Source organism: Hemitrygon akajei, chromosome 27 (genome assembly GCF_048418815.1).
Source record: "Hemitrygon akajei chromosome 27, sHemAka1.3, whole genome shotgun sequence".
In the NCBI taxonomy this organism is placed as follows: Eukaryota; Metazoa; Chordata; class Chondrichthyes; order Myliobatiformes; family Dasyatidae; genus Hemitrygon; species Hemitrygon akajei.
The window spans coordinates 54,018,692-54,044,662 of record NC_133150.1 but is presented as its reverse complement, the minus strand read 5'-3'; the positions used below and the strand labels follow the sequence as shown (position 1 = coordinate 54,044,662).

The window sequence follows — 25,971 nt, the reverse complement described above, 5'->3', positions numbered from 1 at the left end:
CAGGGGTCCCACATTAAATGAAAGCAGAAGCACTGCAACCGTACTCCAGGTGAGCTCCCACCAAAACCCAATCCACTGCTACAGACCCCTGCCCACTGTTAGATGTTCCCACCAGCCGAGCACTTTCCCTGCGAATGATTCACTGTCCCCATGTGCCGGCTTCCTGTGTTCTGTGTACGGGGATGCCATCTCCCTTCATGCCAGAGCCTCTGTCCGCTCTCTCCATTTACACAGCTTCCTATGTCCCCACGATCACCACACCAAGGGTCTCAGCTTTCCATCTGTACCTCCCCCATGAACAGGCAGGGAAGCAGAGATGAGGACAAAGTCAGACCATCCCTGAACTCAGTGTGAAGACTGGGGTTCAGAGGGGCCAAATAGTCTGCTGGCCCCCCACAAAACAGGACATGCCCTCTTCTCATTGCTACCATAAGGGAGGAGGCACAGAAGTCTGAAGGCACATATTCAGCAATTTAGGAACAGCTTGATCTCTGGAAATGATCTTTGTATCATCAATGGGGACGGGGGAGGTTCCAAAGGATTGGAGGGTTGTAGATGTTGTTCCCTTATTCAGGAAAGAGATTAGAGATAGCCCAGGAAATTATAGACCAGTGAGTCTAACTTCAGTGGTTGTTAAGTTGCTAGAAAAGATCCTAAGGGGCAGGATTTATGAATATTTGGAGAAGTATAATATGATTAGGAATAGTCAGCATGGTTTTGTCAAAGGCAGGTCATGCCTTACGAGCCTGATTGAATTTTTTGAGGATGTGACTAAACACGTTGATGAAGGTAGAGCACTAGATGTAGTATATATAGATTTCAGCAAGGCATTTGATAAGGTACCCCATCCAAGGGTTATTGAGAAAGTAAGGAGGCATAGGATCCAAGGGGACCTTGCTTTGTAGATCCAGAATTGGCTTGCCCACAGAAGGCAAAGAGTGGTTGTAGACGGGTCATATTCTGCATGGAGGTTGGTGACCAGTGGTGTGCCTCAGGGATCGTTCTGAGACCCCTTCTCTTCGTGAGTTTTATAAATGACCTGGATGAGGAAGTGGAGGGATGAGTTAGTAAATTTGCCGATGGCACAAAGGTTGGGAGTGTTGTGGATAGTGTGGAGGGCTGTCAGAGGTTACAGCGGGACATCAATAGATGCAAAACAGGGCTGAGAAGTGGCAGATGGAGTTCAACCCAGATAAGTGGTAGGTGGTTCATTTTGATTGGTCCAATATGATGGCAGAATATAATATTAATGCTAAGTCTCTTGGTGGTGTGGAGGATCAGAGGGATCTTGGGGTCCGAGTCCATAGGACACTCAAAGCTGCTGCGCAGGTTGACTTTGTGGTTAAGAAGGCAATGGTGCATTGGCCTTCGTCAACCGTGGGATTGATTTTAAGAGCTGAGAGGTAATGTTACAGCTATGTAAGACCCTGGGCAGACGGAGTACTGTGCTCAGTTCTGGTCACCTCTCTAGAGGAAGGATGTGGAAACTATAGAAAGGGTGCAGAGGAGATTTGCAAGGATATTGCCTGGATTGGGGATCGTGCCTCTCCTCCTTAGAGCAACGGAGGATGAGAGGTGACCTGATAGAGGTGCACAAGATGATGAGAGGCATTGATCGTGTGGATAGTCAGAGGCTTTTTCCCAGTGCTGAAATGGCTATCACAAGAGGGCACTGTTTTAAGGTGCTTGGAAGTAGGTACAGAGATGTCAGGGGTAAGTTTCTTTACGTGAGTGCCTGGTATAGGCTGCCGGCGACAGTGGTAGAGGCGGATACGATAGGGTCTTTAAAGAGTCTGTCAGATAGGTACATGGAGCTTAGAAAAATAGAGGGCTGTAGGTAACCCTAGGTAGTTTATAAAATAGGTATATGTTTGGTATAGCATTGTGGGCCAAAGGGCCTGTATTGTGCTGTAAGTTTTCTATGTTTCTATTAGTTTCTTCCCCTCTGCTATCTGATTTCTGAATGGACATTGAACCCATGAACAATACCTCACTACTTCTTTAAATTTCTGTTTTTGTACTACTTATTTAACTTAACTACTTAAAATTTATACACTTGCAAGAAAAAGTCCGTGAACCCTTTGCAATTACCTGGTTTTCTGTATTAATTACTCATGTCACAATAATTGACAAAAACGATCAGCCTAAACTAATAGCACACAAGCAATTATACTTCTCATTAATACTGAGCACACCATTTAAACAACCACAATCTAGGTTAAAAAAAAATATGAAAAAAAGTATCTGGGGTAATGCCTTCTACAAAAGCTATTTGGAGTCAGGTGTTCCAGTCAATGAGATTGGAGCTGTGGGTTGTAGAGGTGCTCTGCTCTATAAACAAGATACACAAGGTCAGGGTACTGACAGAGCCTTTTCTTTTATGTGCACCATGCATCGATTCAAACAACTTTCAGAGGACTTTAGAAGAAGAGGACTAGAGTATAAAAGCAAGGATGTTGAGACTTTATAAAGCACTGGTGAGGCCTCATGCAGAATTGTGAGCAGTTTTGGGCCCCTTAACTTTAAAAGGATGTGCTGAAACTGGAGAGGGTTCAAAGGAGTTTTATGAAAATGACCGCAAGATTGAATGGCTTGTCATATGAAAAGTTTGATGGCTCTGGGCCTGTATTCACTAGAATTCAGAAGAGGGGTGACCTCATTGAAATTGGATCAGAAGGATGAGAGGAGCTCTTATAGAAACATATAAAATTATTAAAGGAATAGATAAGATAGAGGCAGGAAAGTTGTTTCCACTGGTAGGTGAAACTAGAATTAGGGGACATAGCCTAACGATTCAAAGATGGAGATGAGGAGGAACTGCTTGTCTTACAGAGTGGTGAATCTGTGGAATTCTCTGCCCAATGAAGCAGTGGAGGCTCCCTCAGTAAATATATCTATCCAACCTTGTCTTAAATTTTTGCATAGTAGGGGAATTAGGGGTTATGGGGGAAAAGCAGGTAAATGGAGATGAGTCCATGGCCAGATCAGTCACGATCTTATTGAATGGCAGGCTCAATGGGGCAGATGGCGTACTTCTACTCCTTTCATTATCTTAGGTGTACAAGATGATGAGAGGCATTGATCGTGTGGATAGTCAGAGGCTTTTTCCCAGGGCCGAAATGGCTAACATGAGGAGGCATAGTTTTAAGGTGCTTAGAAGTAGGTACAAGGGGGATGTCAGAGGTATGTCTTTCACACAGAGAGTGGCAGGTGCATGGAACATACTGCCAGTGATAGTGGTGGAGCCGGAAAAAATAGGGTCTTTTAAGAGACATTTAGATAGGTACATGGAGCTTAGAAAAATAGAGGGCTAGGTGGTAGGGAAATTCTAGGCAGTTTCTAGAGTAGGTTACATGGTCGGCACTACATTGTGGGCTGAAGAGCCTGTAATGTGCTGTAGAGTTCTATGTTTTATTTCTTATGTTCTTATGAAACTTATCGAATGTTGAAAGACCTTGATAGAGTACATGTGGGAGGACGCTTCCTATGGTGGGAGAGTCTAGAAGCAGAGGAGACAGCCTCAGAACAGAGGGGCGTTCTTTTAGAATGGAGATGAGGAGCCAGAGAGTTGTGAATCAGTGGAATCTGTTGCCACAGGCAACGTTGGATGCCAAGTCTTTATGTATACTTAAGGCAGAGGTTGAGATTCTTGATTGGTCAGGGCATGAAGGGATATGGGGAGAATAAAGGAGATTGGGGCTGAGAGGAAAATTGGATCAACCATGGTAAAATTGCAGAGCAGACTCGACGGGTCAAATGGCCTAATTCTGCTTCATGTCTTATGGTCTATGTCTTAAGGTCGAAGAATTGTAGAGATGCATGAAGCTGGAAAAGGCTACAGAAAAATTTCTAAAGACCTGAGTGTTCAGTCCACAGTAAGAGAAACGGAGGAAATTCAATCCTGTCACTACTCTTCCTAGGAGTGGGCGTCCTGCAAAGATCACACTAGGAGTGCAATGTGCATTGCTGAAGGAGGTGAAAAAGAACCCAAGGGTAACAGCAAAAGACCTGCAGAAGTCTGTAGAACTTGCTAAAGTCTCTGTTCACGTGGCCACTATAAGAAAAACACTGAACAAGAATGACGTTCGTGAAAGGACACCACAGAGAAACCACCGCTGTCCAAAAAATACATTGCTGCACGTCTCAAGTTTGCAAAAGACCACCTGGATGTTCCACAATGCTTCTGGGACAATGTTCTGTGGACAGATGAGACAAAGTTGAACTTTTTGGCAGAAATGCACACTGCTATGTTTGGAGGGAAAAGGACATTACACACCAACACCAAAACTTTATTCCAATTGTGAAGCATTGTGGAAGAAGCATCATGGTTTGGGGCTGCTTTGCTGCCTCAGGGACTGGATAGCTTGCAGTTGTTGAGGGAACAATGAATTCAAAATTGTAGCAAGGTACTCCAGAAATATTGATGAACCGGAACAGTTTTGTATGGAGGAATGGTCTAAAATTCCTCCTCGCTGTACTGCAAGTCTGATCAGCAGATACAGGAAATGTTTGCTGAAAGTTCTGCTAGTTATTAAATACAAGGGTTCACGTATTTTTCCAGACTGGACTGTGAATGATTAAACAATGTGTTCAATAAAGCATGAAAAGCATAATTGTTTATGTGTTATTAGTTTAGGCAGATTGTGTTTGTCTATTATTGTGACTAATATGAAGATCAGACCACATTTTATGAGTAATTAATGCAGAAAATCACCAGCTGGAGTACAGAAATCTGGTGCCCAGGACACCTGTTGACTGGGAGACGTTGGACACAAGAGCATAGCCACCTCTCAACGAGATAGTAGACCATCACCTCCCTCAGCTCCATTTTCCTGCCTGATTGCTGTCCCTTGTAACATTCAGAAATGTCCTCCACTGTGCTGTAAATGAACACAGTGACTGGACAGAGTCCCACAGGTTCATTATCCTCTGGGTGGAGATATCTTTTCTCCATCTTTGTTCCTTCTTTACAACAGCTGGACACAGAACTCCAGGTGTGGTCTCGGTGATAGAGTTGGGGTACCATGTTTTTACTCCCAGAGTTAAATCCTTCTGTAGTCCAGTCCAACCTACCATCTACTCATTGGCTTTCAGTGACTGGTGTGTAAGGACAGCTAGATCCCCCTGTGCATCAAAACAGCCCTGTCTTCCACTTTTTAACCATGCAGCATCTTCAGACTGGAAGGTGGAACAGCTCAATACTAGCCAACATGAATGTGGGACATCTGCGAAGTCTAGAGAGTGGGACACTTGGAGACTGATAATTAAGAGTTCAGACATGGATTGGACTACTCAAATTAGAATGGAAAACCTACTGGAGCAAGTTGAGTGGAAATCACTAAGGGGGGAAGTAATGGGCTTGTCTCTTTGCCCCCTACCTGAGGGAGGGTCTTGACAGCCGGCTGTGCCTACCTGGAGTCATTGTAGACATGCCACTTGCCGGCAGACTTGCAGTAGGCAGTGTAGTGCCCTCCGTTTACAGTACCGATGTGGTTACATACCGCATAGAGGTCGTAGACACTGTTACCTGTGGAAATGCATGGGGTGATTAGCAGTGGACCAAGTGATTTGGAGAGGGAGAGGGAGAGAGAGATTTGCACAGGTCAGGGTGAAGAGTTTAAAAAAGGTGTGTTTCGTGGGGCTCTGAGCATTAGTGGTGGACCAATCGATTCACGATTCATTAGCAGGAACAAATAAAATTAAGCAGGGTCAGAGCAGAGCAGCCATTATTTGGGTGGACCAGTGTAGGAGTGGGAACTTGAGGCTTTGGCGAGGAGACACAGGTGAGTAGCAGGTAAACCTTTGTAATGGTTGATAAAAAAAAAAATCACTAAAGCTAATTAAATAAAGTTGGGATTATGCAGGATCAAGTTCCTGGAGACCACTTCTGCAGCAAGTGTTGGCTACTCGTGGAACGTAGGCTCAAAGTTCAATGACCTGGAATCTCAGCTTCAAACACTGCGGCACATCAAGGAGGGGGACAATTACCTGGACACTCTGTTACCGGAGGGAGCCACACCCATTAGATTAGCTGCCTCAAATTCAGTTTGTCATCAGGGACAAGAGGGTGTGACTGCGAGTGAGGTGGGTAGTGGGATCCAAGACACAGTACTGGAGGAGCCTCAGAGCTTGAGCTTGTCCAACAGGTCTGAGATTCTTGCCCCTGTGTGGATGACAGTGGAGGCTGTAGGAAGGATGAGCAACCTAACTGTGCCACCGTAGTTCGGGGGGGGGGGGGGGGGAGAGAGAAAATAACTGTAGTGGTAATTGGGGATAGTATAGTCAGGGGAATAGACAGAGTCTCTGTTGCGAGGTTAGCGCACCCTGAAGGCTGTCTCCCCTGCCTGGTGCCCGGGTTTGGGACACCTTATCTGACCTGCAGAGGAATTTGCAGTGGGAGAGGAAAGATCCAGTTGTTGTGGTCCATTGAGTACCAACAACATAGGTAGAACGAGGAGAGAAGTTCTGCTGAGGGAATTTGAGCATCTAGGAACTAAATTAAAGAGCAGAACCAAAAAGGTGGTAATCTCTAGATTACTAACCTAGCCACTTGCAAATTGGCATATGTGTGGCTCAAGGATTGGTGTGGGAGAATTGGGTTTGAATTCATGGGAAACTGGCACCAGTACTGGGGAAGGAGGTTGCTGTTCCAATGGGACAAGCTCCACCTTAACTGTGATGGGACCTGGATCCTAGCGAATCACATAAATGGGGCTGTGGATAGGGCTTTAAACTAAATAGTATGGGGGTGGGTTCAACAGATTGGAAAAGTATGGATAAAGTAAAAGAGGAAAGTGTGGATAAAGATAAAGTAAAAGCAAGAGATAAAAAAGAGAAAAGTTAGAACGGAGTGAAGAAAAGTTAAGTGCAAAAGAGAAAAATATTAGAAGATTTTAAAAGCACAATGAGTGTAAGGGCACTTTATCTGAATGTCTGTAGTACTCAAAACAAGGTCAGTGAACTTGTGGCACAAATCAATACAAAGAGGTATGATTTAGTGGCCATTACAGAAATGTGGTTACAGGGTGAAGAGGATTGGGAATTAAATATTCAAGGATATCACGTAATACGCAAGGATAGGCAGGTAGGTAAAGGAGGTGGGGTAGCACTCTTAATTAAAGATGAGATCAGGGCGATAGTGAGAGATAATATCACATCTAAGGAGCAGAATACTGAATCCATTTGGGTGGAGATTAGGAATAGTAAAGGGAAAAAAATCACTGATAAGAGTTGTCTGTCACTGTTGTTGTCTGAACAACAACATTAGTGGCACAGACAATAAACGAGAAGTATCTGAGGCATGTAAGAATGGAACAGCAGTTATCATGGGGGACTTTACTGCACATAGATTGGGTGAATCAAGGTGGTCGAGGCAGTCTTGAGGAGGACTTCATAGAATGCATCCATGATAGCTTTCTTGAACAGCATGTTACTAAACCTACAAGGGAACGTGCCATTGTAGATCTGGTCCTGTGTAACGAGGCAGGTAAAATTAGTGATCTTGTAGTTAGGGATCCTCTTGGAAAGAGTGATCAGAGTATGACTGAGTTTCTCATACAAATGGAGGGTGCAATGGCTTGATCTAAAACTAGTGTATTATGCCTAAACAATGGAGATTACAATGGGATGAGGGAAGATTTGGCTAGTGTAGACTGGTGGGATGCTATATGGTGGGATGGTTGAGGAACAGTGGAAGACTTCCAAAGAGATTTTTCATGCTCAACAGAAGTACAGTATATTCCAATTAAAAGCAAGAACAGTAGGGGTGGGGAGAGCCAGCCTTGGATAACTAAGGAAATAAAAGATGGTATCAGACTAAAAGCTGGTGCATACAAAGTCACCAAGAGTAGTGGGAAACTGGAAGATTGGGAAAACTTTAAAAGGCAACAGAAAGCCACTAAGCAAGCCATAAAGAAATGGAAGATAGATTATGAAAATAAACTAGCACAAAATATAAAGCGGACAGTAAATGGTTTTATAATTATATAAAGCAGAAAAGGCTGGCTAAGGGTAGCTTAGAGGACGGGAAGGGGATATTGATATTAAGTAATGAGGAAATGGCTGAGGCTTTGAATGACTATTGTGTCAGTCTTCATGGTGGAGGACACATCTAACATGCCAAAGAGAGATATTATGAATGCGATGGGAGTTGAGGACCTTGATTCAATAGCTCTCACTAAAGAGGTAGTGCTGAGCAAACCTGTGAACCTGAAGATAGATAAGTCCCTGGGAACTGAAAGAATTGGCAGAAGTTATAGCAGAGAATTTGGTGATAATTTACCAAAATTCTCTGGACACTGGGCAGGACCCTGCAGAGAGGAAGACAGCAAATGTCACACCACTGTTCAAAAAAGGATGTAGGCAAAAGACAGGGAACTATAGACCAGTTAGTATAAAATCTGTAGTTGGGAAAATGCTGAAAGCTATCACTAAAGAAGAAATAGCAAGGCATCTGGAAAGAAATGGATCCATCAGGCAGACGCAACATGGATTCAACAAAGGCAGGTCCTGTTTGACAAATTTACTGGAGTTCTTTGAGGATATAACAAGCGCAGTGGATAGAGGGGAAGAGATGGACGTTATTTACTTGGATTTCCAGAAGGCGTTCAATCAGGTGCCGCATAAAAGACTTATCCATAAGATAGGGATGCATAGAGTTGGGGGTGATGTATTAGCATGGATAGAGGATTGGTTATCCATTGGTTATCCAATAGAAAGCAGAGAGTTGGGATACATGGATGTTTCTCTGGTTGGCAATCAGTGGTGAGCCATGTGCCTCAGGGATTGGTGCTGGGCCTGTAACTGTTCACGATATACATTAATGATCTGGAAAAGGGGACGGAGTGTAGTGTATCTGAATTTGCTGATGACACTAAATTCAGTGGACAAGCAAATTGTGCAGAAGATACGGAGAGTCTGCAGAGAGATATAGATAGGCAGGGTCTGGTAGATGGTGTATAATGTTGGTAAATGTGAGGTCATCCACTTTGGAAGGAAAAATGGAAGATCAGATTATTATTTAAATGGTTAAAAAATAGCAGCATGCTGCTGTGCAGACGGACTTGGGAACGCTTGTACATGAATCACAAAAGGTTGGTTTGCAGGTGCAGCAGGCTATCAAGAAGGCAAATGGGATGTTGGCCTCATTTGCTAGAGGGATTGAAGTTAAGAGCAGGGAGGTTACGCTGCAACTGTACAGGGTACTGGTGAGACCGCACCTGGAGAAATGTGTGCAGTTTCAGTATCCTCACTTGAGGAAGGATATACTGGCTTCGGAGGTGATACAGAGGAGGTTCACCAGGTTGATCCCAGAGATGAGCGGGTTAGACTATCAGGAGAGATTGAGTCATCTGGGACTCTACTCGCTGGAATTCAGACGAATGAGAGATTTTATAGAAACATATAAAATTATGAAAGGGATAGATAAGATGGACGCAGGAAAGTTGTTTCCATTGGTAGTGAGACTAGAATTAGGAGACATAGCCTCAAGATTTAGGGGAGTAGATTTAGGATGGAGATGAGGAGGAACTGCTTTTTCCAAAGATTGGTGAATCTGTGAAATTCTCTGCCCAGTGAAGCAGTGGAAGCTACCTCACTAAATATATTTAAGACAAGGTTGGACAGATCTTTGCACAGTAGGGTAATTAAGGGTTATGGGGAAAAGGTAGGTAGGTGGAAATGAGTCCATGGCCAGATCATCCATGATCTTATTAAATGGTGGAGCAGACTCGACTGACCTACTCCTACTTCTTAGGTTTGTATGCTCTTATGTGAGGCAAGAGGCCTGGGTCTCTGGACCTCATACAGGACCTGACACCAAGTGTCTCACCCACTGCCACATCCAGAATCACAACCTATTCCAGCTCACACAGACACACTGACCTACACCTACTGTACACACACAAACACTCAGCTACGACATACATGCATGCTCACATAAAAAATGAACCCCAACACAAATAACATCACACATACACAGACTTACTTGTGCAAATATCATCAAGTACATATGTACACAACCAAGTATACACATACACAGTACAAAGCCCATAAGGATTACAGTTATTATCACACATACTATTAACAGATGCTCATGAACACATCCATAAGCATCTGGGAGATCTAGAGTGGGTTGCCTGGGGAGTGGGACACTTGGAGACTGATAATTAAGGGTACAGACATGGATCAGAATGTGCAGAAACACTGCCCTTGCAAAGGTGTGTACACACACTCATGTGTATAACACACACATGCCCCCACAGACTTCCACACTTACATCCACTGATTTACACACAGCTCCACTCACATACACCTCAACACTTACATACTCATGTGTGCACACACCTCCACACATACATCCACTCACACAGATCTCAACACACACATCCACACCCACAAAGCTTACTCCTAGCCCCAGCTAGCATGGCGCTATAGAGGTACAACACAGATGTAAGACCTCCATCCCAAAAAGTCTGTACCAACCATCAACCACCCATTTAGCACTATCCTTACAAAAAGTAGTGCATCCATCTCACTCTCTCGGATTCCCATCAACCGCACCCCCCCCCCCCCCCACAGTTTCCCATTAACAGAGCCAGACTTTCGAACCTCCACTTCTGTCTACATGTCAAGTTTCCGGTTCTCTGCAGAGCCTGCTGTGCAGTGCTGCCAAGATGTACTGATATGGACAGTGGAATGATTAATATATTGGACACAGGGGTGGTTTACACTCAGCTTGCGAGATTGTGATCAACGGATGCCACAGGGATTGGTGCCAGGATTATTCTCCTTGGAGAAGAGGAGATGGTGAGGTACTCTGATGGGATTTCAAACCACTAAGGGTATGGACAGCGTAGGCGGAGAGAGAGAGTCCTCATCGGTAGACAGGTCAAGAAGCAGAGTCACATTATGAGAGGAAAAGCAGAAAGTAGCCGAGAGAAAGGTTTATGCATGGCTCTGGACCTGTATTCACTGGAATTCAGAAGAATGAGGGGTGACCTCATTCAAACCTATTGAAAGGCCTTGATAGGGTGGAAGTGGAAAGGATGTTTCCTATAGTGGGAGAGTCTAAGACCAGAGGACACAGCCTCAGAATAGAACACAGCATCCTTTTAGAACAGAGATGTGGAGGAATTTCTTTAGCCAGAGAATGGTGAATTTGTGGAATTCTTTGCCACAGACAGCTGTGGAGGCCAAGTCTTTATCTAAATTTAAGGCAGAGGATGATAGATTGCTGATTAATCAGGGCATGAAGGGATACAAGGAAAAGGCAGGAGATTTGGGCTGAAAGGAAAAATAGATAGGTCATGATGGTATGGTGGAGCAGGCTCAATAGGCTAAATGGCCTAATTCTGCTCCTATATCTTACGGTCTTATGGTTTATACCCAGCGAAGGATTGGGAATGGGTGCTACACAGAGTCAGTGATACAGCTTAGAAAAAGGCCTTTTGACCCATCATGCTTTGCCTATTGAAGAGCTGACCTAAATGCCACATAGTTAGAGGTCATTCGGCCCACCAGTGGGTGCTGGCTTTTCTGCTCCTTGAACCTCCTTCTAGCTTTGCCCAAGTCGCTCAGCAGGTCCCTCCTTTCCCTTCTTCAACCCACTCCCCTCCATCCCCCTGTAAACATACTGGGGGTTGCTGCCTTCATAGTATCCCTGTGTGGGTGGGTCACACATTCTCTCAATATACTCTGAATCCCTACGGCCAATCTCACGATTCTCTCCACTGACTGCTCTGATCCAGCTTCTCCCAACCAGCAGAAACCTCCCTTCTGCACCCATTCTGTCCACCCCAGGTTATATACCTCCAATTGCCTCCTCTCATGGGGAGACCCTGTCCCTTCACTCTGTCAGCGAATTCACTCACCTGCTCTCTCTGCAGCACAGTGTCGCAAACTTAGCCCGTACAACGGGAAGTCCACAAAGGTGGTGCATTTTTTAATCGCATAGCGACTGAAAGCAAATCGATTCAGATCTGTGGAGCTGATTAAGGAGAATCAACAGAGGATCGGGCCCCTCTGTCTGCTTGTGGAGGTGGCAGTGAGATGAGTGGGGAATGGTAGAGGGAGAGGCAGAGAATAGGAAGGAGAGAGAGAGAAGGGGAAAAGAAATGGAGAAGAGGGCACAGGAAGGAGGGAGTAAAATGAGGGAAGGGGAAGGGTAAAGGGAGAGAGGAATGGAGAGATGGAGAAAGGTAAAGAAAGAAGGAAAGAGGGATGGTGATGCCCAGTGAGGTCCAGAAAGGCAGGCAGAAACAGATAGAGATAGAATATAGCAGGTTGGAGCTGACCAGGAAAGGATACGTAGAACAAGTATCTTGGGGAATCTCTGGATTGTTAACTTCTTAGTGCTTCTCTTCCTCTGCTTGCACATTTCACACATCTGTAGAGAGAGTATGTATAAACACAGAATATGGAAAGGCACAGGACGGGCCCTTCAGTCTACAATGTTGTTTCAAACCAATGACTCTAAATTAATTTAATCCTTATTCCCCACACAAGCCCCTAACATCTGCTTTTATCATCATCCCTGGGAGTGTGTTCCAGGTCCCCACCGCATTGTATGTAAAAAAAAAACCCATCTAACACATCTCCTTTGTACTTGCCCTCTCTCACTTTAGTACCAGACATTTCAATGTTGGGGAAAATATATCAGCTGTCCGTTCTAGGCCTTGCATAATTTTATAAACTCCTATTAAATCCCCCTGAGCCTCTGCCTCTCTATAGAAAACAGATGCAGCTTGTATACACGAGGAAATCTGCAGATGCTGGAAATTCAAGCAACACACACAAAATGCTGGTGGAACACAGCAGGCCTGGCAGCATCTATAGGGAGAAGCGCTGTTGACGTTTCAGGCTGAGACCCTTTGTCTTCGAAGCGTCCTGACGAAGGGTCTCGGCCCGAAACGTCGACAGCGCTTCTCCCTATAGATGCTGCCTGGCCTGCTGCGTTCCGCCAGCATTTTGTGTGTGTTGCAGCTTGTATAACCTCTTATCATAGTACCTGTCCCCCAAACTGGGCAGCAGCGTGGTAAACCCCCTCTGCCCACTCTCCAAAACTCCCACATCCTTCCTATAAAGGGGCAAACAGTATTCCAGAGGAAGCCACACTAGAGTTTATTATGAAGATGCGATATAACTCAACTCTTGAACTTAATGCTTCGACAAATAAAGACAAATATGCCACTTGCTTTTTCTTACCACTTTATCAACCTGTAAACCACTTTTAAAGAGCCATTTACCTGGAGGTCTAGATCCCTCAGTACATCAGTGTTACTAAGGATCCTGCCATTAACTGCGTACTCTCCCTTTATGTTGGATCTTCCAAATGTAGTCTCTTACCTTTGGCTGGATTAAACTCCATTAGATCACTTTGATCCTGCTACAGCATTTGGCAATGTTCTACACTATCCATAACCCCACAAACCTTTGTATTATCTGTACACTTACTCAATCACTGATCATATTATCTATGATCACAAACAGCAGAGGTCCCATTCTGGATCCCTGCAGAACACCACTAGTCATGAACCTCTGTGTAGAACAAGAACCATGCACCACAACTCTCTGACTCCAATGGGCAAGTCAATTTTGGATCCAATCAGCCAAGTCACTATGACTCCCTGCATCTTAATTTTCTGGATGAGCTTACCATTCAGAATCTTGTCAAATGCCTTACTAAAAGCCACATACACAACATTCATTGTTTTACCTTCATCAATCACTGTTGTCACACCTTTAAAAACTCAGTCAGATTAGCCAGATATGATCTGCCCCACACAAAGCCATGATCACTGTCCCTAATTAGACCACACCGCTTGAAAATCCTATCCCCAAGAATCCTCACCATTAGTTTCTCTGCTACTGAATGGAACTCACCTGCGTGTAGTTTACAGGATTATTCCTATTTCCCTTCTTGAACAAAGGAACATTAGCTACTCACCAGTCCACCAGCACTACACCTGCGGCTAGTAAAGATACAAAGATCTTAGTTAAGGCCCCAGCCATCTCATCTCTTGCCTCTCTCAATAATCTGCCATATATTCTGACCATGGAGACTTATCCAATCATATCTTTCAGAAGACTTAAGCACTACCACTTCCCTAATCTTGAAATAACGCAGCATTTAGCACACTCCACACTGATCTCACTAACCTCTACATCATTTCCCCTTGGTAAATAATGATATAAAGTACTCATTTAAGATCTCACCCACATCTTCCAACTTCAAGCACAAATTCTCTCCTTTATCCTTGAGCAGTTTTCTCTTGTTATATGCTTGCCCTTGATTGATGGAATTTTTTTAAATCCATGGCCCCGCCTGGCTCTCCTAACTCAAACACGATGCTGCCTGGTCTGCTGTATTCCACCAGCATTTTGTGTGTTGCTTGGCTCTCCTAACTCCCTTAGAGTCATAGAAAAGTACAGCACAGAAACAGGCCCTTCGGCCCAACCATTTAAACTGCCTACTCTCATCAACCTGTACCGAAACCAAAGCCCTCTATACCTGTCCTATCCATGTACCTATCCAAACTTCCCTTAAATGTTGAAATGGAGCTCCTGTGCACCACACGCTGGCAGCTCGTTCCACACTCTCATGGCCCTCTAAGTGAAGAAGTTTCCTCTTATGTTCCCTTTAAACTTTACACATTTTACCCTTAACTCATGACCTCTGGTTGTAGTCCCACCCAACCTCAGTGGAAAAAGCCTACTTGCATTTACCCCTCATAATTTTATATTTCTCTTTCAAATTTCCCCTCAATCTTCTATATTCCAAGGAATAAAGTCTTAACCCTTTCAATCTTTCCTTATAACTCAGGTTCTCCAGTCCCTGCAACTCCTTGTAATTTTTTTCTGTAGCCTTTCAATCTTATTTAAATCTTTCCTATATGTAGGTGACCAAAACTGCATAAGCACTTCAAATTAGGCCTCACCAATGTCTTATACAACTTCAACATAACATCCCATTTCCTGTACTCAGTATTTTGATATATGAAGGCCAATGTGCCAAAAGCCTTCTTTACAGCCCTATCTACTTGTGACGCCACAGTCAATGAATTATGGACCTATATTCCCAGATCCCTTTGTTGTACAGCACTCCTCAGTGGTCTACCGCTCACTGTGTAAGACCTACCCTGGTTGGTCCTGCTGAAGTACAACACCTTGCATTTGCCTACATTAAAATTCCATCTGTCATTTTTCAATCCATTTTTTCAGATGGTCCAGATCCCACTGCAAGCTCTGACATTCTCTATCACTGTCCACTACATGCTCAATCACAAATTTGCTGATCCAGTTAACCACATTAACATCCAGATCATTGACATAGATGACAAAGAGCACCAGACTCAGCACCGATCCCAGTGGCACAGGCCTCCAGTCAGAGAGGCAACCCTCTACTACCACTCTCTACAAAGCCAATGTCTAATCCAATTTGCTACCTCATCTTGAACGCCAAATGACTGAACCTTCTTGACCAAGCTCCCATGCAGGAACTTGTTAAATGTTTTGTTAAAGTTCATGTAGACAACATCCACTGCCTTGCCTTCATCTACTTTCCTGGTAACTTCCTTGAAAAACGCTTTAAGATTGAACAGGCAGGACAATCAGTCAATGTCTATCTAAATACTCATATACTCAGAGACTCATTCCACCGAGATGCAACACTGAGCGTCATAGGAAGTCATTCCTGCCTGTGGCCATCAAACTTTACAACTCCTCCCTCGGAGTGTCAGACACCCTGAGCCAGTAGACTGGTCCTGGACTTATTTCCACTTGACATAGTTTACTTATTATTATTTAATTATTTATGGTTTTATATTGCTATATTTCTACACTATTCTTGGTTGGTGCGACTGCAACGAAACCCAATTTCCCTCAGGATCAATAAAGTATGTCTGTCTGTACTCAGTCCCTTCGAATACCTTCCAATACTTTTCCCACAACTAATGTCAGGCTCACCAGTCTATAATTTTCTTTGTTTATTCTTAGAACCTTTTTAAAACTGTGGAACAACATTAGCTATCCTGCAATCCTCCAGTACCTCACCTGTTGCTAAGGACAATTTAAATATCTCTGTTAGTGACCCTGCAATTTCTGCACTTGCCTCTCACAGGGTCCAAGGGAACACCTTGTCAGGGCCTGAGGATTTATCCATCGCAATTTACAGCAAGATAGCAAACACCCCCTCCTGTCCAGGATCAATGAAGTCGAAGCTGTTTTATTTCACTTTCTATAGACTCGGTGTCCTTCTCCTCAGTAAATACAGATGCAAAAAAATCATTTAAAATCTCCCCCATTTCTACTGGCTCTGTGCATAGATTAACATTCTGATCTTCCAGAGAACTAATTTTGCAATCCCTTTTCTCTTAACATATCTGCAGAATCTCTTAGAATTCTCCTTCAGTTTATCTGCTCAGGCAATCTCATGCTTTCTTTCAGCCTTCTTGATTTCTTTCTTAAGTGTCCTCCTACATTTCTTATACTCCATAAGCATCTCATTTGTTCTTATCTGCCTATACCTGCTATGTACCTCCTTTTTCTTAACCAGGGCCTCAATATCTCTTGAATATCAAGGTTTCCTAAACCTGTTATCTCTACTTTTCATTCTAACAGTCACATACAAGCTTTGTACTCTCAAAATTTCACTTTTGAAGGACTCCCACTTACCAATTATACCTTTGCCAGAAAACAGCCTGTCCCAACCCACACTTGCCAGATCCTTTCTCATACCATCAAAATTGGCCTTTCCCCAATTTAGAATCTCATTCTGCAGATCAGACTGATCTTTTTCCATATTTACTTTGAAACTGATGGCATTGTGATCACTAGATATAAAGTGTTCCCCTACACAAACTTCTGTCACCTGCCCAGTCTCATTCCCCGATAGCAGATCAAGTATCACACACTCTCTTGTTGGGAGTTCTACATACTGATTAAGGAAACTTTCCTGACCATATTTGATAAACTCTATTCCATCTGGTCCTTTTAGAATGGGAGTCCCAGGCAATATTGGAAAGTTAAAATCAACTACTATAACAACCTTATGCTTCTTGCAACCGTCTCCAATCTCTCTTCAAATTTGTTTCCCTAAATCCAATAGACTGTTGGGTGGTTTGTACTATGGTCCCATTAACGTGGTCATACCTTTCTTACTCCTCAGTTACACCCAAAATGCATAACAAGTCACCCAGCCAAGCTCATTCCCCAATCCAAGATCTAGCCTATCTTCTAGCTGCACTGACTACAGACTGCTTCAAGAACCATATCGTGGATACACCTAACACATTTTAACCCATCTAAACATTCTGCCCCAAGCAGTTTCCAGTCTATGCTGGGGAAATTAAAGTCATCCACAGGAATAACCCTGTTGTCTTTGGTCCTTTCATTAATCTGCCTTGGTACAGTACTGTGAAAAACTCGCAGGCACATATATATAGGCAGGGTTTCGAAAACATTTGTAGGGTACTGTAGTAATTGTTATGTACTGCACTGTACTGCTGCCACAAAACGAAAGCAAGTTTCATGACATATGTGAATGATGATAAACCTGATTCTGATATGGGTCTCTATTGTGGACTGAGAGTGGGAAGAGGTCTAGGAAAGGGGAGGAAATGGGAACTGCCAGAGAGACATTCTATAATGATCAATAAACCATTTGTTTGGAATCAAAAATGACCTTGCCTGGAGGGCTAGGTGTCTCTTCACCCATCGTTGGCACTTCTTCACTGCCACCTGTCCCACACTCCTCCTAACACTTTTGACAGGACTGTATATTTCCCTTAATGTCTCAGTGGCTACTAGGTGGGGGGTGGGGGGGCTGTAGTATAATCCAATCACAGTGATTGCAACTTCCCTATTTTTAAGTTTGACCCATACACACTCAGTTGAATGAGCCCTCTGAGTGTAGCTGTAATATTGTCTCTGACTCGTAATGCCTCTCCCTCTCTTACGTCCTATTTATCTCTTCTACAACACTGAAACCCTGGAACCTGAGCATCTGAGCCTGCCCTTCTCTCAGTCAGTTCTGGTTAGTGAGGGAATACAGTAAGGCACTAGAAGCCCACAGTGGGATGCACTCACGTGAACCCCAGGACGGTGGGCAGTGCTCTCCGTGTGCTTACCGGAGCATTCTCCGTATCGAGCTCCTCTTCTGCAGTGAAGAGGCTGAGGCACTCATCCAGCGGCACCCGACCTGAGATCGACATCCTCTGTTAGGCCAAGAGGGAACTGGAATTGAGTGACTGGACCCAGGCAATGCTCTCCCCTGTCCAGCTTCTGGTAGACTAGAGCTCCCTACACTTCTCCTGGAGGCCTCCTCCCATTGCATTGAAGACCCCCTATTTGCCTTTTAAATTACCTTAAGCCTCATCCTTCTCCAATGGAGCCTACCTTCCACCCTTCCTGGAGACCCCTTCCCTACCCAGGGCTCAACCCCCTCCACCAGAGCAACACTCCTCTCCCCACTGGGGCACCTCCGTCCCTCCGCTGGAGCAGACCTCTCTTCTCCTAGAGACACACCCCCTTCCTGAGGCTCCCCACTGCCCCTAGAGCACCCCCCCCCCGAACTCTCCCCGAACCACCACTCTTCCCTTGGAGCCCTCCTCACTCCATCCATCAAGCCCTGATCCTCTCCCCATCCCTTCACTGAACTCACCCCCACCCTTCCTGGAACCCAGCCCTCACCCCCTTCCCCCCACATGGAAGAACAGGGAGAGAAGAGAGACATACCTTGGGAATGGGCAGTGAGAGATCACAAAACACCTCGAAGGTGCTGGATTGATAGCCACATGATGTACACCTCAGGGTGCTGTTCAACTGCCCCACAAAGAGATCTGGGGAAGAGGTGGAAGCATTGTTACTCTCTGTACTCACCTCAGAACTGCCCTACTCTGACAGTGGGGAAGGAAATTCACATTTTGCTTTCTGCAGGCTGAAATCTATGCAAGAAGTCATTCATTGGTGACACAGTACGAGGTTTAAAGAGTTCAGGAGCTTTCAGCTTTCTTTTGGCAGGCTGAAATCAGCATGGGGTCATTAACAAGAACAGAGGTGCAAGCAGAGTGGGCGCTATAGGAGTATGCCAATGCTAGAGTGGTCCGACTTTAGCTCAACAGGCTTGGACAAGCACAGGTGGAAATTCTAAATATTAAATAAGAAAGTTTTTAGTAACACACACAAAATGTTGGTGGAACACAGCAGGCCAGGCAGCATCTATTGGAAGAAGTACACTTTTGGGCCAAGACCCTTCATCAGGACTAACTGAAAGAAAAGATAGTAAAAGATTTGAATGTGGGAGGGGAGCAGGATATCCTGCTAGAATGATAGAAGACAGGAGGGGGAGGGATGAAGCTAAGAGCTGGAAAATTGATTGGCAAAAGGGATACACAGCTGGAGAAGGAAGAATGGGAGGCCTAGGGAGAAAGAAAGGGGGAGGGGAGCAACAGAGAGAGATGGAGAGCAGGCAAGGAGTGACTGTGAAAGGGGCAGAGAGAGAAAAGGAAAAAAAAGGGGGAAATAATAAGTGAATGAATGAATGGCTTCATCTTGACAGTGGAGGAAAGATCCCATTGAATCCCACCACCAAGCATATATTTCCCTCCCCCCCCCCCCCCCCCCCGCTTTCTGCAGGGATTGCTCCCTATGCGACTCCCTTGTCCATTTGTCCCCCCATCCCTTCCCACCAATCTCCCTCCTGGCACTTATCCTTGTAAGTGGAACAAGTGCTATACCTGCCTTTACACTTCCTCCCTCACCACCATTCAGGGCCCCAGACAGTCCTTCCAGGTGAGGTGACACTTCACCTGTGAGTCGGCCAGTGCGATATACTGTGTCCGGTGTTCCCGGTGTGGCCTTTTATATATTGGTGAGACCCGACGCAGACTGGGAGACTATTTTGCTGAATGCCTATGCTCTGTCCACCAGAGAAAGCAGGATCTCCCAGTGGCCCCACATTTTAATTCCACGTCCCATTCCCATTCTGATATGTCTATCCATGGCCTCATCTTCTGTCAAGATGAAGCCACACTCAGGTTGGAGGAACAACACCTTATATTCCGTCTGGGTAGCCTCCAACCTGATGGCATGAACATAGATTTCTCTAACTTCCATTCATGCCCCCCTCCCCTTCTTACCCCATCCCTTATTTATTTATTCATTCATTCCCCCCCTTTTTCTTTTCTCTCTCTCTGCCCCTCTCACAATCACTCCTTGCCTGCTCTGGTGCTCTCCTCCCCTTTTCTTTCTCCCTTGGCCTCCTGTCCCATGATCTTTTCCCTTCTCCAGCTCTGTATCCCTTTTGCCAACCAACTTCTCAGCTCTTGGCTTCGTCCCTCCCCCTCCTGTCTTCTCCTATCATTTCGGATCTCCCCCACCCCCTTTCAAATCTCTTACTATCTCTTCTTTCAGTTGGACCTGACGAAGGGTCTTGGCCTGAAACGTCGACTGTACTTCTTCCTATAGATGCTGCCTGGCCTGCTGCGTTCCACCAGCATTTTGTGTGTGTTGCTTGACTTTCCAGCATCTGCAGATTTCCTTGTGTAAAGTTTTTAGTAAGTTTTTTTTGTCTATTAGTACATAACTAGTGTACAGAAAATGGATCCAGAGGTAGTGGCATGTTCCTTGTGTGACATGGGAAATTTGGGTGATCTCCAATCTCCCCGATAACTACATCTGCACAAAGTGCATCAAGTTGCAGCTCTGTCGAGACTGTGTTAAGGAACTGGAACTGCAGCTCAATGACCTTCAGCTCATACAGGAGAATGAGGAGGCGCAGGATTCTGCTACTGAATCTAGCTCTGTGGTTCAAAAGGGAAATGGGGAGAAAAGGAGTGCAGGAGTGATAGGGGAGTTTTTAATTAGAGGAGCAGAAAGCAGATTCTCTGGATGTGAAAGAGACACCCGGATGATCAGGGATGTGTCAGATCAGGTCTAAGGGGAGTGTGAACAGCCAGAACTCATGATATGTAATGGTACTATTGAGATAGATAGGAAAAGGAAGGAAGTCCTGAAGAGAGAATACAGGGAGTTGTGCAGACCTCTCAGGTAATCTCCGGACTGTTGCCTATGCCACACGCCAGTGACGGTAAGAATAGGATGATTTTGCAGGTGAACACATGGCTGAATATTGGCGCAGGGCAGGGGTTCAGATTTCTGCATCACTGGGATCTCTTCTGGGGAAGTTATGACCAGTACAAAAAGGACAATTTACATCTGAGCAACATACACAAAATACTGGAGGAACTCAGGAGGTCAGGCAGCATCTATGGAAATGAATAGATAGTTGATGTTTCAGGCAGAGACCTTTCTTCAGGACTTCAGGTATCCAAGAATACACATTTTATCAAAAGGACAGGCAGGTAGATGGAGAGGGTTCAAAACCTGAGAAAGGTGACATAGGATTGGAAAATATAGAATCATGGGTAGAGTTGGATACTGCAAGAGTAAAAGGACCCTGATGAGAGTTATATACTGGCCTCCAAACGGTAGCCAGGATGTGGGCTACAAATTACAACAGGAAATAGAAAAAATCACCTGAATTCAGAGGTTGGGAATGTGTTGGAGTCAATGTTAAGGATGCAGCTTTGGGGTACTTGAGGTACATGGTAAAATAAGCCAGTCAGCATGATTTCCTTAAGGGGAAATCTTGCTTGACAAATCTGTTTTAATAATAAGCAGGATAAACAAATGAGAGACAGTGGATGTTGTTTATTTGGATTTCCAGAAGGCCTTTGAGAAGATGCCACACATAAGGCTTCTAACAAGAGCCCATGGTATTACAGGAAATGTACTAGCATGGATAGAAAATTGACTGGCTGGCAGGAGGCGAAGAGTGGGAATAAAGGGTGCCTTGACTGGTTGGCTGCCATTGATTAGTGGTATGCCACATGGTTTGGTATTGGGACCACTTCTTTTCATGTTGTATGTCAATGAATTGAATGAAGGATTTGATAGCTTTGTGGTCAAGTTTGCGGTCAATACAAAGATAGGTGGAGGGGCAGGTAGTGTTGAGGAAGCAGGGTGCCTGCAGAAGGACTTGGACAGATTGAGGGAATGGGCAAAGAATAGGCAAATGGAATATAATGTTCATCTACTTTGGCAGAAAGAATAAAGGCATGGACTATTTTCTAAACAGAGAAAAAATTCAAAAATCAGAGATGGACTTCGGAGTCCTAGTGCAGGATTTCCTAAAGGTTAACTTGCAGGTTGAGTCAGTGATAAGGAAGGTAAATTATATGTTGGCATTTATTTTAGAGGGCTTAAGTACCAAAGCAAGGAGGTAACGTGGAGGCTTTATAAGGCATAGGTCAGACTGCACTTGGAAATATTGTGAGGAATTTTGAGCCCCTTATCTAAGAGAAGATGCACTAGCATTTGAAAGAGTCCAGAGGAGCTTCACGAGAATGATCCCAGGGATGAAAGGGTGAACACATGAGGAGCCCATTGATGGCTCTAGGCCTGTGCCTACTGGAGTTTAGAAGAATGGGAGGGGGTTTCATTGCAACCTATTGAATACTGAATGGTCTGGATAAAGTGGATGTGGAAAGGAAGTTTCCTATAGTGAGTGGAGTCCAGGACCAGAGGGCACAGGCTCAGAATTGTGGGAAGTCCATTTAGAACAGAGATGAGGAGGAAGTTCTTTAGCCAGAGGGTGCTGAATCTGTGGAATTCATTGTCACAGAAGACTGTCCAGGCCAATTCATTGGGTATATTTAAGGCAGAGGCTGATAGGTTCTTGACTAATCAGTGCATCTAAGATTACAGGGAGAAGGCAGGAGGATGGGGTTAAGAGGGATAATAAGTCAGCCATGATAGACTATCATAGCAAACTCAATGAACCAAGAGGCCTAATTCTGCTCCCAGGTCTTGCACTGTGTCTAACCCATGCCCCGGAGAGGTGTAATAAAGACTGTACAAGGAGCTTCACTCTGTGTCTGACTGGTGCCCTGGGAGTGTGTGAAGGGATGGTGTAGTGGAAGTGTGTGAAGGGATGGTGTAGTGGAAGTGTGTGAAGGGACGTTGTAGTGGAAATGTGTGATGGGACAGTGCAGTGAGAGAGTGATGGGACAGTGCAGTGAGAGAGTGATGGGACAGTGCAGTGAGAGAGTGATGGGACAGTGCAGTGAGAGAGTGATGGGACAGTGCAGTGAGAGAGTGATGGGACAGTGCAGTGAGAGAGTGATGGGACAGTGCAATGAGAGAGTGATGGGACGGTGTAGTGAGAGTGCGATAGGATGGTGTAGTGAGAGTGCGATGGGACGCTGCATCTGGACGGTGTAGTGGGAGTGTGAGGTGAGAGTGCGATGGGATGGTGTAGTGAGAGCATACAATAGGTCAGTATTTCCTTACCTACGATTTTGCTGTCATCTCGCTCCAAGTATCGCTTCCACATGTGGATTGATTTCTCATCATCACTGAGGAAGAAATTAACGTAGGTCAGAGTGGGTCAGGGTGAGGCTGGAGAACAGAGCGGTGGAGAGAGTTAAAAGGTGTAGGAGAGTTAGAAACAGTAAGAGGTTCTGGGAATCGGGAACACGAGGGCAAAGGGAAGAAAAGGGATGTGAACCTACAGAGAGAAAGAATCATATTGAGAGGCAGCATAGAGTGAGAGACTAACGGGGAGAGAGTGACAGAGGGAGGAGGAGGGAGGGGAGGGAACGATGGAGCTGTGAGGAAGGGAGGGAGAAGAAAGGGGAGAGCGGATGAGGCAGAGGGTGAAAGAAAGGTATTGAGGGAGAGTGGGTGGGCATGCAGGAAGAAGAGATGATTCAGTGAAGATGAAAAAGTGCAAGAGATAAAATAGTAAAAGAAAGAACGAGAGCAAGAATGAGAGGGGAGAAAGATACAAAGAGAGGGAGAAAGATTGTGAGACAGAGGAAGGGACCATGTCAGCATGCCATTGATAACCAGTTACAGCCCTCTTGTTATCAACACTCTCCAATGGCTGAGCATTGGTAGAAGTGGCTTCCTGCCTGCAGAATCATGAATTGCCAGTGGAACTGAGGGGGCTGTTTTACTGGATGTTCAGGTACACTGCAAGTGTGTGCAATCCTGACTGGATTGATGTCTTCAGATCTGTGAGATACTTTTCTTAAAGCTCTTGAGCAACCCTATCTAGGAGCAGGCACATTTTGTCTCTGGTGCTTTCATTAGCTGAGCTCAGATCTGCATTCGCCAGGACAACCTGGGTCTTCTCCATCCCTGTCCTCTGGACAGCGCATGTGGAGAATTTCATAGCATGGAAAGCTTGCTGGCTCCATCCACAGCAGTAGGAGTGGGAACGATGAGGAGCCCAAGCTAACTACACCATTAATGCTGCTCTGTTCCCTCAAGACCCTGTGCCAGGGGGTAGCATTCATTCCCAAGCAGTTATGTGAAAATGGAGAGAATAGGACACTAGATGGTGTAGTGCTGGGGGAGTAACTGTGTGCGAGTGGAGGTCTGTGACTGGACAACATGCTCTATACCCTATCCCCGATATCTACACCCTGAATTTGCCCTGCTGACTCTAGCTGTGGGTGTGGTCCCTCTGGTTCATATAGATGAACTGTCTATCGCACTCATGGAGGTGTGTGGTGGGCTCCTCTGTCCTGATCTTTAATCTCCATGTCCCCCTATTTCAGACACTGCACTGACCCAGAACTACACCTAGTTCCTTTCATCACTGACCTTACTCCCATTCTGAGATGCCAATTTTCCAGTCATGGTAACATCTTTGTAAACCTGTTGTCACTCTCTCCTGGTACATGGTGACCTCAATTGTCCCAGTGTCCTGGTGTGGGAGATGGATCAGCACTCAATACTCAGTCCCATTCCCACCTCAGTAGGTGAAGCAGCCCATGCCTGTATGCAGCAAGACCCAGACAACATTCAGACACAGGCTGAGAAGTGACAGGTCAAATTCACACACACAAGTACCAGGCAGTGACCATCTCCAATAAAAGAGCCTGATCTCCTTCCCCTGACATTCCCATTGCCCTGACCATTGCATCAATACCCTGGGATGATCACTGACCAGAAACTCATCTGGACCAGTTACATCAACACCACGTCTACAATACTTGTCCAGTTACTAGAGCTGCTAGCTCCGAGTTCGGGTTCAATCCTGACTTCAGGTCCTGTCTGTGTGGAGTTAGCTTGCTCGCCCTGTGACCACATGGGTTTTACACCAAGTGTTCTGGTTTCCCTCCCACGTGTGAGTTGGTGGGTTAATTGTCTGCTGTAAATTTCCCCTTATACATTGGTAGGATCTGGCAGGAGTGGTGGGGAATATGTAGAGAATAAAATAGGTTCATGGAGAGTTAGAGTCAATGGGTGGCTGGTTGCCAGCATTATCTTGATGGGCCAAAGAGCCTGTACCTGCACTATCTATCTCTCACTGAGTGGGTCAAAGACCAGAGAGTGTGACACTGTGACTCACAATCACAAGCTTGAACCAAGCATGTCCAGGAACCAGAAGACTGCTCATGATGAAGGATAACAGTAGTGAACCCTGCCCTCTACAGTGGGTGAGATCCCACCATGTCCTCACAAACCTCTCCTAATTCACTAGAAGGACCAATGTCATTGACCTCTTCCAGACTGACATCCCCAGCATGGAGGCCTTAGTTACTCCCTGCCTAATGGAAAGACCACATCATTCACAAGCCCAACACCAGACTCCTGTAACACACACTCTGTCCCAGCTCTGTCATGGGAAGAGATCACTGGGCAGATAGAAGGAACAACGTGAAGATGTGCTCTGTGAGGAACAACAATATCCTCCCCAAGTCCAGGGAATCTCCAGCCAATGACACTGAAAGTACAGAGGGAACATTGAGGATCGGAAACCTGGAGCTATGGATCATGAATACACAGTGGTCCTGTGTGAGCAATGGGGGGGAGCTACTAGTTCACAAGCTCTCCACTCACTTGTCTCATCACATACCTCCTGAACTGTCTGTGGAAGGGATTGTGGGTCCCACATTGAAC

General features: G+C 45.2%; 1 protein-coding gene across 4 annotated transcripts in view; it reads right to left on the bottom strand.

Annotated features, from left to right (window-relative positions):
- The window catches only part of LOC140717422 (ubiquitin carboxyl-terminal hydrolase 2-like), a 46,084-nt gene that overhangs the window by 2,105 nt on the left and 18,008 nt on the right, over positions 1–25,971 (bottom strand). For 2 of the 4 annotated variants that reach the window (XM_073030989.1, XM_073030991.1), the window contains 5 exons: positions 23,350–23,414; positions 18,733–18,836; positions 18,126–18,212; positions 12,307–12,385; positions 11,871–11,978 (listed from right to left, as the gene is read on the bottom strand). In XM_073030989.1, the coding sequence (XP_072887090.1) occupies positions 11,871–11,978; positions 12,307–12,385; positions 18,126–18,212; positions 18,733–18,836; positions 23,350–23,414 (443 nt within the window). Of the gene's footprint in view, positions 1–5,378; positions 5,528–11,870; positions 11,979–12,306; positions 12,386–18,125; positions 18,213–18,732; positions 18,837–23,349; positions 23,415–25,971 lie in introns of all 4 variants that reach the window. The other 2 variants (XM_073030990.1, XM_073030992.1) reach the window with 2 other exon arrangements.